The 17,538-nt window shown below is 47.4% G+C and overlaps 1 protein-coding gene across 9 annotated transcripts in view; it reads left to right on the forward strand.

Moving 5' to 3' along the window:
* LOC8029575 (transcription factor 12) overlaps positions 1–17,538 on the forward strand; it is a 214,047-nt gene that overhangs the window by 173,488 nt on the left and 23,021 nt on the right. For 2 of the 9 annotated variants that reach the window (XM_042290370.1, XM_040207814.3), the window contains 5 exons: positions 92–496; positions 1,772–1,853; positions 1,939–2,018; positions 7,690–7,878; positions 14,402–14,486. In XM_042290370.1, the coding sequence (XP_042146304.1) occupies positions 92–496; positions 1,772–1,853; positions 1,939–2,018; positions 7,690–7,878; positions 14,402–14,486 (841 nt within the window). Of the gene's footprint in view, positions 1–91; positions 497–1,771; positions 1,854–1,938; positions 2,019–3,196; positions 3,260–7,689; positions 7,879–14,401; positions 14,487–17,538 lie in introns of all 9 variants that reach the window. The other 7 variants (XM_042290360.1, XM_042290366.1, XM_042290361.1 and 4 more) reach the window with 7 other exon arrangements.

Raw genomic sequence — 17,538 nt, forward strand, 5'->3', positions numbered from 1 at the left:
CTTAACGGCAAAGGTACAATGCTTACGGCTTAACCCTGAATGCAGAAAAAAAGTGCACTAGCCAACGCTCAATCCGCTCCCCCCCCTGCAGCAGGCGTACGGAGCAGTGTCCCCTGGCGGCCAGGAGCCCTCCGGCCTGATGCCAACCAGCCTGCCACCCATGTCGAGCTTCCGAGGCCCCTCGGGGGGCCCCCCTTCGACGGGGGCCTCCCGGCTCTACTCCGCACAGAACAACACCACCACCGGCAGCAACAACAACGGCTCCAGCAGCACCACCAGCAACAACAACAACAACAGCACGGCCAACAGCGGCGGCGCCAGTGCGGGCAGTGGCGTGGCCGGCGGCGTCGTAAACAGCGTCGTCATGGGCAGCAAGAACCAGGGCTCCCCGGGGGCGGCAGCGGAGGTGCTCTCTCGGACGGGGAATGCGTCGTCGCACGGTCCTCCCACGGCGTCCTCGCAGACGGGGGACACCCTGGGCAAGGCACTCGCCTCGGTCAGTCGGACGCTCCTTCTCTTTAAGCAGGGGGGGGGGGGGGGGGTAACTTGATTGGAGTTTTGCCAAGACTCGTGTCCTTGCCGATTGCCTCTTTAGGTGACATCAAAAGTGCTTCGACCTTGCTATATAAAGAGTCTTCAACGGTAGGCTGTGTTGCTTTTCTCGGACGCGCCGATTTTCCCTCTGCCAGAAACTGCCTAGTTTGTGCACCATTATGCGCTTAGTTGGCGCTTCACGAAAAGCTGCGTGTGCTAGTTTCCGCCTTTGTAGTGGCTCCTGCCACGGGACTGTGTGCGTGAAGGTGCCCTCTTCCAGAGCTACCAGCTTATGCCTGCAGCCCTGGTGGAGTGCTGAGAGGAACACAAACTAGGTCTGGTCTGTCTTCACCTCGACAGTTGTGGTAAAGAATGTCTTGCTGAGTGCTATTATTAGATCTGCCCTCTGTGAGGTAAATGAGGTTACTTTTATGTGCATGTACGTTGAATTAGTACTTATGATTTTGTCAATATCAGCGCCTTTTGGACGAAAATGGCACTCTTATTTTTATTTGCGCACCAGCAAAGTTTGTAAAAACTATGGGCAAAACCTGCCTTTTTCTTGAGGTGACAATGTCTAGTATAGCACTGTGAAGGTTACAGGTGAATCCATAGTTCTCATCTTTGCATCCTTCCATCTCTGCCTTGGTCATTGTACAACAGTTTGTCGGTTTTCCTGCTTGTGGATGAAGAAAAATTGGGAAGAATGTGGACATCGTGGAAGCAGCATTCGCATCTGCTGCAGTCATGGTAGTGGGTCATGGTGCGAGACATAACAGGCAGTCAAAAGTTAATGAGCATGTGCGTTTCAGCTTTCTCTACTGGGTGAAGAGTGGTAGAGAACAAGTATCTATTGAGCACCCTAAACAGCACTTCTGCATTTGTTAATTTGAGCTCCAAAATTTTGGGAATAGCGAGCCATTTTTTTATTTTTTTTGAAAATTCTCTTTGCACATTACCCTTCAGTAAAATATTCTACAAGGCATCCAATCTCTGACTTGTAATAAATGTGGCATGTTGCTTTTTTTTTTTTTTTTTTTTGAGAGAGAGAGTATATTTAGATTTTGATGCAACGCAAACAGTGGACCAACTAAATGACATAAAATATGCTTTGCCCTTCTTCCATTCGGTCTTCCTTCCTACTGATGGATTACCCTAACAATTTCGAGCTCGCACGAGAAACCGTGGTGCAGAGCTGGCTCTAACACGTCCCCTCTGTGCTCTTTTCGGCGTTTAGCAGATATATTCAGCCGACCACCCGGGGAGCAGCTTTTCATCCACGTCTTCCACACCTGTCAGTTCTCCTCCGCCCCTGCCCGGTGAGTGAGCCGAATGCCCGTGCCTTTCCGTGCTGGAACCTGATGGGTCGCCCTCCTCCTGACATTTCCCTGTGTTCCATTTCAGGAGTGGCACAGTGGACGAGAAACAGTGCACAGTCTGGGCAACTACCTTCGAGCTTCCAGGAAGCGACCATGCATCAGCTGGTATGTGACTGTGCACCTCGCATTTGGGCTATAGACTTTTTTTTCTTAGTACTTCCCAGCTGCTACACTCCTGTTCCAGGGTAAAGTGGTTGTTCTTGGCTTAGTATTTTGGGGAAAAGGTTTCGAGAGATTTAACTGGCATAATGGCCCATGTGTCTGCTGAGCCATGTGTAACTTGATTATGATGTGGTCTTTGCTCCGTCCAATACATGGAATGAAAATACCGGAATATCTCTAGATATGGCCCACCTAAGATCGGGAGCAAATCTGGCAAAAATAGGGAGGGGCTAACTTTCGGTATACAGTCGAGAAAAGTTGAAAAAGAAAGCTATTTTTAGATCATGTTTTACTGCCAAACTTGTTGTCGCAGCGAGGGACAGTGAAGGAATGACCACTGTACTACTTCCGAATCAGCACTGTTTGATTATATTCTGCCCTAGCTAACTAGCCGCATTTACGCCGATGTCATTATTGATGATGCAAATCAAGCCGAAAATGGCAGTGGGTTACCTTTCGGGGATGGGGCATTTCTCGGTATATTACAACTGCGAGTATTCATTGGCGACCATGGCTGTGTGTATGGGTGCTGATCGCATGCTGTTGGCGACCTTCCGCAGTTCTTTTCAACGTGCAATTTACACCATCATGATTTCCGGTCTTGGCAGAGCTTGTTCTGAGCATGCACTCTAAAACATCGCCCTGAAATATGACGTCCTCTAAATACCCTTATAGGTGCGGCAAAATTCAGTTCACATTATGGGTTTCTTTTTTTAATCCTATGCTTTGAAAGTGTGCTTTCTAAAGTTTTATATTGCAATGTATTTTGCATGAGGATAATGAGATATCATTGAAGGTCATGTTGTGCTACCTTATGGGATGTTGTGTTATGTACGATAGCTACTGTGTGTTGGGCGTTGGGTATTTGCTAAGAATTTCCCCTCTTCACTTTTGTGAACACTTTAAACCTTTGTTGTAGGGTACTTCCCAGCTCTGCAGGCTGACATATGTATTTCTTTCAATTGCAATCTCAGGTGTCTACTTTTCTCTAGACTTATTGCAATTTGCTTTGAAGTTGGAATGAAATTTGCAATGTACTTTGTTTATGCTTAATCTAATCCCATTCTGCTTTGAACGACCTTGCATGAACTGACATTGCTTCCACTGACTCCTCCTCATAGCACCAGCCTACTCTGAATGAAGGTTGTGACGATGACTTTCCTTTTTTCGAAGACAGTCGGGAGGTAAATGGATGCTGTTACTTCGTTTCAATTTGCCTCGAGTGCGTTTTTCGTTCCGCAAAGCTTGCTTCGGCCCTTATTTGTTACTGCTAATAGCTTGTGGCTTTTCTGTGAGGTATTGCCTCGTGCTCTTCGTTGTCCATGCTGTTTTTGAAAGTCGTAGCTTGTTTGTGGCTTTTACTGTGGCTTAGTTCATTCCACGTGAAAGTGTGTTGCCGTTTCCTTCCATTATTCGAGCTACTGTGGAGGTCGACCGCTCAAAGGTGGTTCTTTTTTTTGGCAATCTGCTAGGCTAGGGGAGGCTTCTAGCTGCTTTTGCAAGCTCTCGTGGTGAATCACTGCTGGTATGATCTGTGGCTTGTCAGATCAACTGCTTGCCTATGAACTGCTAATATTTCATTATGTCTAGAATTTTTATTTAATCCAAGAAATACCAATTATTTGTATACTTCATTTTAGCTAATCTGATTTTCACTGGGGTATAGTTTTTTTTAAAAACACCTCACCCTTCCCATTTGCTTCTTCATCGCAGCCATCACAGTTCGTTAGAGTGCAGCATGCAGTGTTGACACTGGCTATCGTCATGTAGTCCAAGTGATTTGAGATGCTTGTGTGCCTTGCACTGCTTCTGCCGATGGTCTTGTGTGGCGCAGGTCTGGGTGCAATGCCTAACAGTGAAAGTGACCCGTAAGTGAGTGCCGGGACTTCAGGGTTCTACTGGGTAGAGGTAGCTGTGGATAACAAGAATTTTCATGCATTCCATGGGGGTTTCCATGTGTAACATGCCTTTTGTTCGAGTTGTCTTACATGTTGGATAGGCAGAGTTTATTCTTGTAAATCTGATCATTCCGGACTGCTTCGTGTCTCTCAAAATTTGCGGATTACTTTTGTTCTTCCGTGTTTGCAGAATATAAAAAAAATTGATTTTGTAAAAGTAAAAAAAAAAAAAAAAAAGACAAACTAAAGGTCCTTTTTAACTTTTTTAAGGAAGCTAAATTTGGGTAACTTTCAAGGAAGCTAAAACTTAGCCATGCCAGGAAACACCGTTGACTGGTTAGGAGCCATTTGTACCATACATAGGTGGGAGATGTCCAGCGGTGGACGCAGGTGTTTCCAGAAAGGGGGGGGGGGGGGGGGGGGGGGGGAGGGGGGGTTCAGTCAGCGTATCAGATGTATAAGACACCCCCCACTCCTTTTTCCCTGTCCTAAAATATTACACATGCGGATTCGAAGTACAAAGTACTAAGTCAAAATACACACAACAACATTGTGTAAAAAAAAAAGGAGAGGCGCTCTAGGCAGAGATAAGTTGTTTATATGTCTTCAACTACTGAAGGTAGGGTGCACAAACCGACACACAAGGGGACCATACTCGGGTTTACCTTGAGGGCCGACGACCAAACATGAGATTCTGCGAGGCAGAAGATCCTCCTCACCCTGGGGGAGGAGGAAACGGGGGGGGGGGGGGGGGAGGGGAGGGAGGGAGGGAGGGAGGGAGGGAGGGAGGGAGGGAGGGAGGGAGGGAGGGAGGGAGTGCAAAGCGCCAACTGGTCGGAAGTCTTTAAGATGGACCGCAGAGGAAGTCACGAGCCATCTAAGTCAATTCAATACTGCGCGAGTGCACGTGATCATCGGAGAAGGCGCAGCGACGCACCGGATTGAATGGTCGCACGATACGTTCACAGTGCCGGATTGGCTGGGGTGGCTTCTAGCATCCATTGTAAAGGCTCGTTCACACAGCAATGCAACGCTTGCCGCAACGCAGTGCAGCAAGCCGCACTGCGTTGCGGCTTGCTGCACAGTGCCTCCCCATTGGCTTGTTGCAAGGGTCGCCATAGTAACAGCTTGACGCTCACGGAGGTCCACTGTACATTTCTTCGACCTCACACCGTTTCAAAGAATTTGAGATCGCTGGAAGGGCCCTAAAAGAACTTCGGGTTGGGGCGGTTTGGAGGCGTCAGGGAAACTCCAGCTCCAGGACAACTCAATCTTTGACATCACTGCACTGGCACGGATCGCGCGGTAACTTCAAATCGGGCTTTTGGAAATTGTTTTTTTACTTCATAAATACCGAATTTCCAAGTTTTGAAATTTGAGAGTAATGTCCAGGCATCGTTTTCAAACGTTTCGGATAATAAAAAAAAAAAAATAATTTTGACCTATCAGTGCCTCTTTAAGGTGTAGAAGAGTATAGTTAGCCCAGTGTAAAAGAGAAAATCAACTCTAGGAGATGTATGCGATCCAACAGAGGCTGCTCCGTTGCATTGCACCCATCTGCTACGGTCTAGTTGAATGGATCCACAAGTGCGCCGCGTTCGGCGACAGGTCTTTCTACTTCTGTGGCAGGTAAATGGAACAGCTACTACCAGGTGTCTGGGGGAAAGGTTAGCCATGTTTTCCTCACCACAAAAGTAAGCTACGCATCGCCGAACGCTCGTTTTCCACACAAATGTGGTGCTAGCAGTTGGAGCCCGATGCCAAAACTTCAGAACTGACCATTATAAAGTAATCATGTTGCATGCATGTTTAGACAGCCAGAATTTAGTCAGTTGCGGTGTGCGCTTGGTGTCTGAGCTGTAGATGAGAAATTTAGGCACGGTGGTACAATTGCTTGCCTGGGGTCTTTAATGTGCATTACACAGTAGTGATACATGACTGCACCCTGGTACAATGCTCATCCAGATCGAAGCGGGCGGGGGCGGGGATTAAACCCAGGATCCCCGAGTTCTGCAGCGCGAGCTTTCCCTCCACGCCAAGGGTGCACAACATGCGGCGCCGCATCTGGCTTGCAAGCACTTCCTGTGCAATCCGCGGACATAACACTGCGAGATATGCTCAAGATGGCAACCAGTGCGATGATGCCAGATATTGAAAACCTGTCTGCCAGTAATAAACATTTTTTTGGCCCCCGTCATTTTCGAGTTGTGCAGTCCTGCTATATGTGCTCTGGTCCAGTTCAAAAGTTATAGGCGAGTCTTTCAGAAATTTTCAATCAGAAAATGGCAGCTTATAAAGCCCACAAATGTATGGAGTTAAATGGCGTCGATTACCTGGAACGGGCACCATTTGCTCGTTAAAAATATATGGGGAACGGTCAGTTTTGAAACTTTGGCATCTGGTCTGGACCACTGGTGGGTGTATGTTGGGGTTATGCATTGTTTATTTTTGCAGCAAATGAGAAGTGGCCAACCTTTCTGTCAAACTCTTGGTAGATGCAGGGTGTGGCAACATGAGCTGGTCCAGTGGCATGCAGGCTGGGTCAGCACGAAGCCACGCGGGAAGCCCCAAGTACAGCAAGTCGTTAAGAGAGATGTTTGAATGGACTTCCACATTTCCTATTGTCTTTTTAGTAGCTTAGCGTGCCGGAAACACTTCGTGCAGCATTTTAACCCCTTCCGGACAGCATTAAACTGGGCCAGTTCACATTGCCTTTGAACGTGCACTTTGCCACACCCAGGGATGGGCAAAATACAGGCAAATATGTATTGAAATACAAATACAAAATACTTCATCAAAAATGTATTTAATTACAAATCTAATTACATTTCCAGAAAAGCATTTAAGTACTAGATACAAATACAACCAAATGTATCTGGTCTCCTCCAAATACTTTTCCAAATACATTCCTCAAAATTTGCGTCAGTGACTTCAGGGCACCTGTAGCGGGTTTCTGGGAATCTCATTCTAATTTTGCATCACACACTCGGGAGTTAGCGTGCGAGGCTCTAGTAACGTAATAGAAATATAGTCACAAAAAAATGTGATTATATTATTAAGCTTGGACGTAATACGTGAAAAAAGTACAAAACTTCAAGCAGCTTTTTTTTTTTTTTTTTTTCGATTACATATTGGTAAAGACCAGCAAAAACCGAGACGACCAAGACACGCAGCACTAGCTAGAGAATTTTTTATTGTTGCAACTCGCTCCTGTTACGAAAATCTGAACGACCCACGCATTTAGAATGATCCACGCAAAAATATGGATGGAAATCAGGCTGGAAAGCATCACAAGTTGTCACAGGCACTTATTTAGCCAGTCTGCCTGTTAACGTCGATTTCGTCTCTATTCTTGACCTGGACTAGCACCGTTATCACAAAGTCACTAAACGCTTGTGCTTGGTTGAGAGGCACTGCATGCAGTGCATAACGTAGTTTTCTTCCTGCTCTGGACAATGACAATAAATTTGAGGGATGTATTTTCGCCCACAAAATTGTATTTAATTACATTTGTATTTGAAATACCCACGTTTTTGTATTTAAATACGCACGTCAAATACATGATCCAATTTGTAATTAAATACAAATGCAAAATACACAAAGTATTTGAAATACGTATTTCAAATACTTGTATTTGAAATACTGCCCATCCCTGCCCATTGGAGAGTGCCTGGAGAGGTGCAGGGTGTCATTCTTGCGTTGGGGTCCTCTTTTAGCAGACGCGGGGTGTGCTGGAGGAGCGTCTGGACGACGCCCTGAGCGTGCTGCGCACGCACGCGGAGGGGGCTGCCCTGGGACCTGCCTTGGGCCTTACCCCGGGGGGCACACATTCCAATGGCCTGCTGGTGGGGGCCCTGCCGGGGCACCCCTTCTCCCCGGGCATGCCCACCATGGAGCCCCACGGGGTGAGCACTGGGCTTCACGCAATAAACGTCCAGCATATGTTCTCAGGCTGTCTTCCCCAGAGCAGCCTTATGGGCTCACCAAAGTACCCTCATTTGTTCCCTGGGATACCCTTATTGGTTCCTATATGGGTTCCCCAGGGTTCCCTTATGGGTTCCCCAGGGTACAGTTATGGATTTCCCAGGATTTCCTTATGGGTATCCCAGGGTACCGTTACGGGTTCCTTATGGCTTCCCCAAGCTCTAAAATTTCATTGACCATTCCTTTCCTTAAGGTTTTTCCAGTTTGAGCACTATTTTAGCAGACTTTCCCATTGGAGCGCAACTGTGAGCCAAACGCTCCTACTTTGTGCATCACTGTTGAAAAGTTTTTCGGCGCTGCTCTATCTCATCGGTGCCTGACAGGTGTTCTTCAACTGTCTAGTCGAGAGAGCTAGTTGTTCTTTGAGATTGGAAAAGTTTGAAAACCCCAGAACCAGAGGAAAGGCCTGACCACGCTTGCGTTGCGGGGGCTTGCTGCGCACCACTGGCTGCTGCGGGGTGACGGCCAAGACCAGTTTTCGCTCAGAGCGGCACGCCGCTGGGCACCGTGAATGTAACCTTCCCATGCGCAGCCAAGGGCTCGCCTGTTCTCATTGCGGGAAAAAGGAGCCAACGGGAGGTGGCGTAGATAGTGACGTTGCAATGGCATGGCAATGCGCAAGCCGCTTCTCCGCGCATTTTTGACGTTGCAAAGGGGTGTAGCGTTGTTTCGTTTCGTCTGCTATCCTCGAAACTGTGCGACTCTCCTTTTTTTATATGACAGGACGTAGCCATACTACCTAGATAAGAACGCTAAGAGCAACCGCTGGGAAATTATCGAAGATGAATTTGAAATAACAGGCGAGTTTCTCCGTGTCGCATGTAGCCTGCGTTGATTTGGTGACACTCTTGAAAGTAGCCTTCATTTCTGGCACACAGTCGGGGCACCAAAGCACTGAGCGTTCCCTCTGTGTTTTTGTAGCACCAACTCGACCGGATCTAAAACCTGCGCCTCCTTCCGTTCAGAGCCAAGCAACTTCGCCAGATCAACAAGCAGGCTAGCATGATCATGTTCATACCGATCACCAGTTCATCATCGACACTTAACATGTAGACAGCGAGAGAGGTTTCGATGCTGATATATGCGAAACATCGGAGCCAAAACGGAAAAACCTATTGAAGAGCAGACGACGAAAGATTTGGGAAATCCAGTGGGAGGCGCAATTTCGAGAACGCGAGAGCAAGTGACTCAAAACGGAGGCCAATATGGCCTCCTCTCGTTGGGACGCCGGATGGAGGTGCCGCCCGGCGGCGCCGTTTCCGCTAGTGCGGTCAGGCCGGAAGAGGTCTGCCATCTTCCCACGGATTTCGTTGTCTTCGTAACAGCGGGTCATAGTCTCGTACAAAACCTTTGTTCCAATGGGCCCGTACTACTGACGATGCTTTAATAAACGCAAAGAAGCAGCAAAGCATTGCTCGTAAGGCCTGTACCTACCTCTTTATCTTCCCTTTATTTTGCAGGAAAGCATGGGCATGCACGTTGTGTAAAAGAGTATAAAAGAATAAGATTGACAAGCAATCCAACACTGATCAGTGCGCTCAAACAACTTGAACTCTTTGCACCAAAGGGAATACGTCTAACGTTTTTCCATCTTCCTGCTTTTCTGTCACTCTTTTCTCATTTTTCCTCTGGGGACCTCCAATGTCGGCGCCAGTGATTTGCCACGTCGTACTCCCATCTTTGTCTCTCTGGGATAAGCACATGGACCAAACTTTTGCATCAAGGTGTATGTCAGGATGTATCTATACAGCGAGCTAGTTTGTCTGCTCCTTGCACTGAGGTTGTAGTGACGAGCGTCTGCCAGTCGCAGCTATGCCCACCTCGCATTTTCTACGGCTTTCAGAAGTGCCCCTGTTATTAGGCCGTATTCGCAAAAGGGAGAAATTCGCCCGATTTTTCCGTGGAGCGTGCACCACGTGACGAAAATGTTGCACCTTTGTGATATAGCACGGTGATGTCAGCTTCGTGGCAGAGGGGTGAAGGGGATGTTTCGGGCAGTAAAAACAATCCCTGTTTGGTGGCGAGTCAGTTTGCTTTTAAAGGCCGACGTGCACTTTGTGCTTTCCACTTTTTCCCCACCCCTTTCTTTTCCATATCCTGGCCCACCTTTCGACTTGCCCCCAAACATGGCTTCCCTCTCAGTTGGGGAGAGGAGGTTGCCAAGAGGATTATCCTCCCCGCTAAAAACCAAGGTCATACGTCGGTTTTTGACGATATTTTGTTGCTAAAAGATTTGGTGCCTAGTGTAGAAAACTCTAAACTCCTCTACTAACGCCGTCATCCCTCCCATTGGTGCCTCGTCTGGAACAAAGGGTGGAGCTGCACCTACTGCCGACGCCATGTGCATACCTCCGCAATTTTGTCCCTTGTGGGAATACCACCTTACAGACGAGGACCTTGCCTTCGAGAAAGGGGAGTCGAAATAGTTTGGAGGGTTTGTTGCTTTTGTTTACTATACTGGGGGCAACCTTTCTCGGCAGTGCAAGTCAAAGGTATGGGCATGCGTGCCTTCTCCCATCCTGAGCACCGATCAAAGTTGTGCGCGTACTCTCCTTCTTTCTTGAAAATGCCAAGAAAAGTTGTCCCCGAGCATCATGATTGCCACATGCACTATAGCAAACAAAGAGCTTGTGGCGGGGCTTGTTCACGTGGTGGCTCTCTCTCGCCTTATTTACGCCTCCCGTCTCGTGTACGAAAAAACTCCAGAATTTTTCGTACCTTCACTCTTATGCGCAAAGAGACATGTTGTCGCATGTGCTTTATTGTTAGGTCATTGAGGCGGAAAGGTGGCAGAGGGCGACTTTGCTGTTGCTCGTGTTAGTGTTGTAAAGGTGGCGGTTCAGGAACTTTAGGACGCAGTGAGCTTGCACCTTTTGTTGGGCTTCTCAAAGAGGCTAATTTCGGTTTCTGATCAGCCGGCGACTTAAGTAGAAGGCTTCTGTGAAACCTGGGCAGGGGCTTTTACGCTTTAACATTGATTACTGTGTATTCCGTTGCAGACGGTGCAAGCTTGACCAGTTGTTTTTCTGTCTTTCGCTTCAGGCCACGACTTCAATCATAGGGGGCTAGTGATCTAGATACAGTAATGCAGTCTTCCCTGTTTACTCCTCATGGGAACCAGTCTCTATCAGTCCCCTTACCCCCTACTTGCAGCACCCTTAGAGATGCAAATTATCCAACTACGAAGTGATACAATGGGCATGTTCCTTGGCAAAATAAATATTCTAAACCCCTGCTGCTTTTTTTTTTTATCGCTTATTTTATGTTTTAAGTGGAGGCATTCCCTTGGAGGGTCTACTTTTTGAGTACCGGTGCTATTTCAATGAAATTGGCAGGGCATACTAGGCATGCAAACTTAGGAGGCTATACCAATTTTTAGCTGAAAAGGTCAATTTTGTGCCAAGTTACAGCCTCGTGTGTCAAAAATATGATACAACTAGTAGTTCCGCAGGAAAAAAACTATTGTTACAAAACTGTACCAAAATGTCACAATTTGTTTTGCTTGGATATAAGGACGAGTGACTAGACTAATCGGTAGTGGGTTTCAAATAATTTTAAGTGCCATATTTAGCGTTAAAGTAAACTTCGAAAAAAAGGCTAATTTCATTCAATTCTTTACTTTTAAAAAAGTCGACATTTTCTCGCTAAGGGAGTAACAATCTTGAAAAAGTAAGTGTATAGTTGAGTTCTCCAGTCAATTTTACTCCAGAAAACCGCACAGCAGTTCTGAAGGTACTTCAGTCATCGAACGATAGTTTTTGAGCAATGAGAAAATGGCCAAAACATGAAGCTGAGGCAAACGCATTTGAAAATCCACATTGTGTTCCACTTTAGATGGCACTTGCCACTTAACCTAAAATGCTCCAGGAGCATATGTCAGTCCTTCCTCTGCATAATCCTTTTGTGCTTTGGCCACAGCTTCCATCTTTCGTCTCTTATGTGATGTCTTGGAGGACTTGAGTGCTTTCACCTGGGCCTTTGCTATCTTCGTCTGAGTGGCCTTGATGGCTTGTGATGTCTTGGTGGCTCCCTGGATCAATGCCCATCTCTAAAAGAACTTTCCCAAAGCCTCTAGGACCTTCGTTGAACTCCCAAGACTGCCAGAGCCACGGCACACTCGACAGTCTTTAGAGAAGCAAATTCTACCTTTGGGCGCTCAAGGCGTTGAAACATTCATTCGCGTTCTGGGTCTTCATCCTGGAACATCTTTCATGCAAATCCCTCCGTGACAGGCGGTTATACAAGGGCACTAGCTCCTTTGCTATCTCCTTGGAGAAAGCCGGCTTGTGTGGCCGAGATGCTGGTGATTCTCCCGCTTCCTCAAAGGCGTTACTTTGGTTGAACTGGCACCAGGAGTCCATCCCAGTGGGGCAAGTGGTGTGCCTCGGCTCCTCGTCAGTGGTGTATGAATGCAGGAGACTAGCATATACTCCACGCTGCATGGCTGTAACATCAGGTGCGCTGTCTTTGAGGGCACAGGCATAGTAGTTGGCTAGTTCCTTCATCTTGATGTTTGTCAGCTTCCCCTTTCCGCCAAGTCCCTTCTTTGCTTTCTTGAGGGATTCTAGGCCTGCGTACATCCGTTTCGCAACGTGATTAATGCAGTCCTCTTTTTTCAGCTCCTTGTTATAGAGGTCAAGACTGGCTACTTTAGAAAAAGCCTTACTGTCGCCGTTGCACAACATGGTCGTGTACTGCATACCATGTCGCTCTACCAAGCGTCCGAAAATAACTGTAGCAGCCTCCACTTCCATTGCGCCGGCTGACCCGTTGAAATTCCTCTGACAGTCGGGGCGGTGGCCCTCCATCCACTCTTCATGCCCTTCAGATCCTGGCTTGGAACCTTGGGTGCACAGCTGACACTAATTGCTGTGGACACTGTAGTCCAGCACAAGGCCACTTTCCAGTTCAATGGCGACGCCAACACCAAAGTGGGAGGTGTGGCCGCGTTTGTGCCAAGTTCCATCGAATGTGATGCACACGTCCAGCAATTAGTCTTTTGCAACTATCTTCGCTTTGCGCACTGACTGCGCTGCACTTCTCATGACTTTGCCGGCAGCTGTCACGGCTGCATCATGCACTTTCGCGGCAGCTTTTTGGGCAGTCTTCAGACACATCAGCGGCGGTAGGTTTATTTCGGTAAAAAGATGGGAAAACATCGTGAAGCTCTCCCCCGAGTCCCATGCTGAAAGACCGATGCGTGCTGCAAGTTCATTCTGACGAGTGTCGCCGATGTTGACCAAGTGCAGGGCTCTTGCCACTTCTCCACAAGTTGCGCACAAAACAACAAACTCAAGGTGAATGTCTTTCCCACTTTCTGTCAGTTCGAGAGAAGATCCCGCACATTCCAGGCACAGCAAAGCACTCATCAAATTCTTAATGCAGGAAACGTTGATCAAGCGGTAGCCTTCAGGCTCGCTGCTGTTATTTAAGCCTTGTGGCTCCTCGGCGCATTTCGTGAATCCCTGTTGTTGTATCATCGCTATCTTCCGCTCAATCGCAGTCAAGTCATCTTCGAGTGCAGTTCCGATCACCTGCGTGCAGTGCAGTTCTGATCACCCAGATGATTGAAGTTCTTCGTGTTCCGACGCAGCGGGAAGCACAAAGGCGACGGGAGAATTTGAGGCACTCGACGACGACGGAGCGTTGGAAATGAGGCAGGATCGCTTCCGTTGTCTGCATTGTGAGGTCGTCCACTTCCTCATCGCTTTGAAAACTGATTGCAGCTGCCGAACTTGAACAGCGAAGGCTTGCCACGCAAAGTCACCGGCATCGTGGGGTGGAACGGTCAAGCATATGCGACGCAGCTATTAAACGAAACACCGACTGGCCGAAATTGCATGCGAGCAGACGTGTGTGGGGTCACGTGACAGGTTTGAGCAAATCAAAGCTCCTTCTTCGCCAGTGTGGCCAATAAGAGAGCGTGCAGTGTTGTTTTCTATGGGGTTTCACAGTTATTGCATATGATGTCTCGCAAGTAGCTATACACCAAAAGGAGGAGGGTGAAACGCTGTTTCCAATTAGGGGTGGCTCTCTGCGCTAGGCCTAATGAACGCGGAGCGAGCGCGCTTTGTGTATGACAAATTTGTGCAACCGTGTGCATTTTTACAAGGTGCGCGCGACCGCTGGTACGTTGAAAAGAATTTATTTGGGAGTAAATAGTTTATCTATAGGAATAAAACTTTTTGACAGCATTCTTCAAGGGTAAAACATAACTTTTTTCAAAAAATTGCGATTTGGACGCTGTGCCCCCCCCCACTTAATGACATGATTGAAGCACGCAACACAAACTACATCTAGTGATTTTTGCTTACCTATTTTGTCACCCTCATGAAAAGAAGTTTGTACTTCAGTAGTTCTGTTGCTACATGATGTTTTTTGAGTCTGGTATCCCATTACTTTGACCATTAAGGCTGGAATGTAACATTGCACTATTTTTTGCAGGCCAGTCCACCCGCACTGTCTGACAGTTCGATGAGGAGTAGGACGTCGCTTACTACTCCTAACAGCCAAAACCCATCACATTACGGTAAGTGGGACCTGCTATAGATCCATGGTTGGTTTGATTTTTGACCCAGTTCAACTTTTGGGTAATGTTCGGTCTAATTTTTTTATGATTGCTTCGAACCCGTATTGTGGCCAGGTATTTACCCTATTGAAAATTCCATCAAGGTACGTAATTTGGGACACTGACTGCCAGTCAGCAGCCTTGGTGGAACGTGATGGACCATCAGACGTCATCTGATGGTCCATCAGATGACGTCTGACTGCCACTGCCAAGGGAATTTCATCAACAAGGGCAGCATTTATATAAGAGTAAAGCTATACGCACTCATAAATATCGCCAAATGCCTCAATAAAACAAAACGTTCAAAAAAAAAAAAAAAAAAGCTGGTTTATTGCGCATCAAACCCGCGACCATTTGTATACAAATCGGGCATCTTAACCACTATGCTATGCCTCCGCTTTGCAAACTCGATTTGACTATTCGATTTATATGAGATGCTTCGGCTACAAATGCAGTAAAGTTGTCAGCGTGTTATGCAAAGCACTCGTACATCACTCACCATACTTCAGTTCTACTCACCTGCCATGTAGAGTACTTTTGGGTCGTAGAGCGATCCTTTTGTTCGCGCGTCACCGGCCCAGTAGACCTGGTACACCTTGTCGTCTTCAACTACACCGCTAAAGTCCCTTACATCGTCGGTACTCACAACAGGCTGGGTCTTGTCGAGTAGAAATTCTACTAAAACATAAGACATTGTAGAGCCCGGGCAGGATCGACAGGTTAAAGCAAGCGGGCAAACAAAACGAGTCGAGAGTGATCGTTCATGAAAGCTCGGCGACGTCTCTATGGGCGAAGCGAAGTCGGCGAAGTGTCGTGTTCGGCGCTTCGGCGGGCTTCTGACCAAGGTTGTTGGTCCGTTGCGTGTCATATTTCTAACGTCAGCGGTTTTATGGGCTCACGTCCCGAAATCGTTTTCTCGTGCATAGATTACTTTTCGTATTCATAGATTTGACGAAATAGTGGTATCCGAACGAACTTTACGTCCTTTGACCGTATGTCTGTCTGCACGTCAAAGCTTTTTGACGTACAGTTAGGGACAATCGATGTACAGTCAGAATCACCACCAAGACATCCTTATGGCATTTCGCGGCGGCCAACTGCCACCAGGAAACCATCAGAAAGCCGACAAGCGGAGTCTGGCTGGAGTTTGACTGTAGGTCAGAGTAACTTGTTGGCCAATCAGACATGCTTGACGTACAGTCAGGCACAGTCAGCGGTCCACTAGAAAACATTGACTGCCAAACAGCGTTACATTGATGGATTTTTCCTTCGGGTAGCAATGGGCTCTGGGCAGACGTGCCATGGGGCCTGGCCCCCCCCCCCCCCCCCCTCCTCTAAAATTTTTCATTTTGCTGGGGCCTCCTCTCCCGCCTCCCCCTCATATAGCATTTTGTCATGGGCGGCCCCCCCGCTTTCCCGAAACAAAATCCCGGCGAAGCATTCTTATTAAAAACCGACGTATACTTCGCGCTTTCCACTTTTGCTCACCTCCTCCTTTCCTATATCCTCTCCGCTTTTTACCTTTTCCCTACAGTCGAAAAAGCTTGTATCGAACAGTGCAGAGATCACAAAACAGTTCAATATAGCCATACTTTTATATATAAAATGAGATAAGACACACACTTAAGCGCCACGCGATGGGCACAGTAACGAGCTTACCTGTAACTTTCACCGCCGCATGCTTTCTTAATTGATTAGGATTTTTACTGGAGACCACTATGTTGATTTATTTCACTGAAAAGAAGTGTGCCAAGGTTGCCTGCTTTTTAGAGTCAATAGCATGCTTTCTTACAGCCTGCTCCACGGTGTCGAGGCAATACGCAAGTGCAAGTCTACTTCCTTCTATTGCACTGCAATAGCAGCGCAGCAGAGCAACGGCGCAACAACTTCGCTTGAGGCTGGGCGTGGCGCAGCGTATTTGATGTCCGCAGGACCAGACTCATTGTTCGCAGCAGGCTGCTCGCTGGCAACCTCGGCGGCGATATCAATATTTATCAACTCCACCGTAGTCCCGTTGTCATCATCGCCAACGAAGTCGTCTATGCTCATTGTCTCAGGCACAGCACCCACAAAACGAGAGAACCTGTCCCACATTCTGTCGAGCTTGCGGCGGTCTTGTTTGGGCTTGTCAGGAAGTGTATCACTCAGTCCTTTAGCTTGCTCAGAAAGCTCCTCGACGCAGGCCACGAAGCCAGCGTACAGAAAGCTTGAGAATGAAAGCAAAGTCCCTTGCCTTCTTTCGCGACATTGATCCCGATACGGGGATGCTCCTGGGCCCTGACATCCATAAACCACTTGTACGTCGTTTCCTTGACTTCTTGAAAGTCCGACTCCCGAACACGTGTGAGTCCGAATGCTTGCCTGCAGCTTTCACTTTGATGTCACTCTTGTTTTTGAGCAAAGTACTCAAAGTACATCGATGAACATCGCAGGTCTCGGCCACGCTTGACTTCTTCTAGCCCTTCTCAACGTCCCTAATTATTTATTGCTACGTCGCAAATGTCATCGATATCCTTTTCTTCACATTCGCTGCCATGGCTTAGTTCTACTGACAGTAGACGCAGAAACGTCCGTCGCAGGTGGAAACAGTGACATGAACAACACCAACCTTTGAATACGTGCGTGCATTTTCTTGGCTATGAAACAGAACCGCTGCTATGCTCTCCGTGGTGCTCAAAGGGGCACTGACTCCCCAAGGGTCGTATCTTCTTTTTTTTACTGTCTAAAACGATGCACGTTGTCGTCATGGACACATAAAAAAAAGGCATCACAAAAAAAGTTTTCCTTTTTCGCTTTTCACCTCCTCGCTGCTTTTGATTCGGGACGTCAAAAATCATGAAATTTAGAAGCTTTGTAGGCGACATTTCTATAACATTTAATAACAGCAATCGTAAAACGTGTTTTTTAATGCAGTTGCGAACGCACCACAGCCCTTCTTTTTGAAATACCGAAAATCGGAGTCCGTTGTGGTGCCGTTTCCTGGATTTGTATCCTCCCACGGAAAACAGGCGAC

Source organism: Ixodes scapularis, unplaced genomic scaffold, assembly GCF_016920785.2.
Source record: "Ixodes scapularis isolate PalLabHiFi unplaced genomic scaffold, ASM1692078v2 PGA_scaffold0__279_contigs__length_252992795, whole genome shotgun sequence".
NCBI lineage: Eukaryota > Metazoa > Arthropoda > Arachnida > Ixodida > Ixodidae > Ixodes > Ixodes scapularis.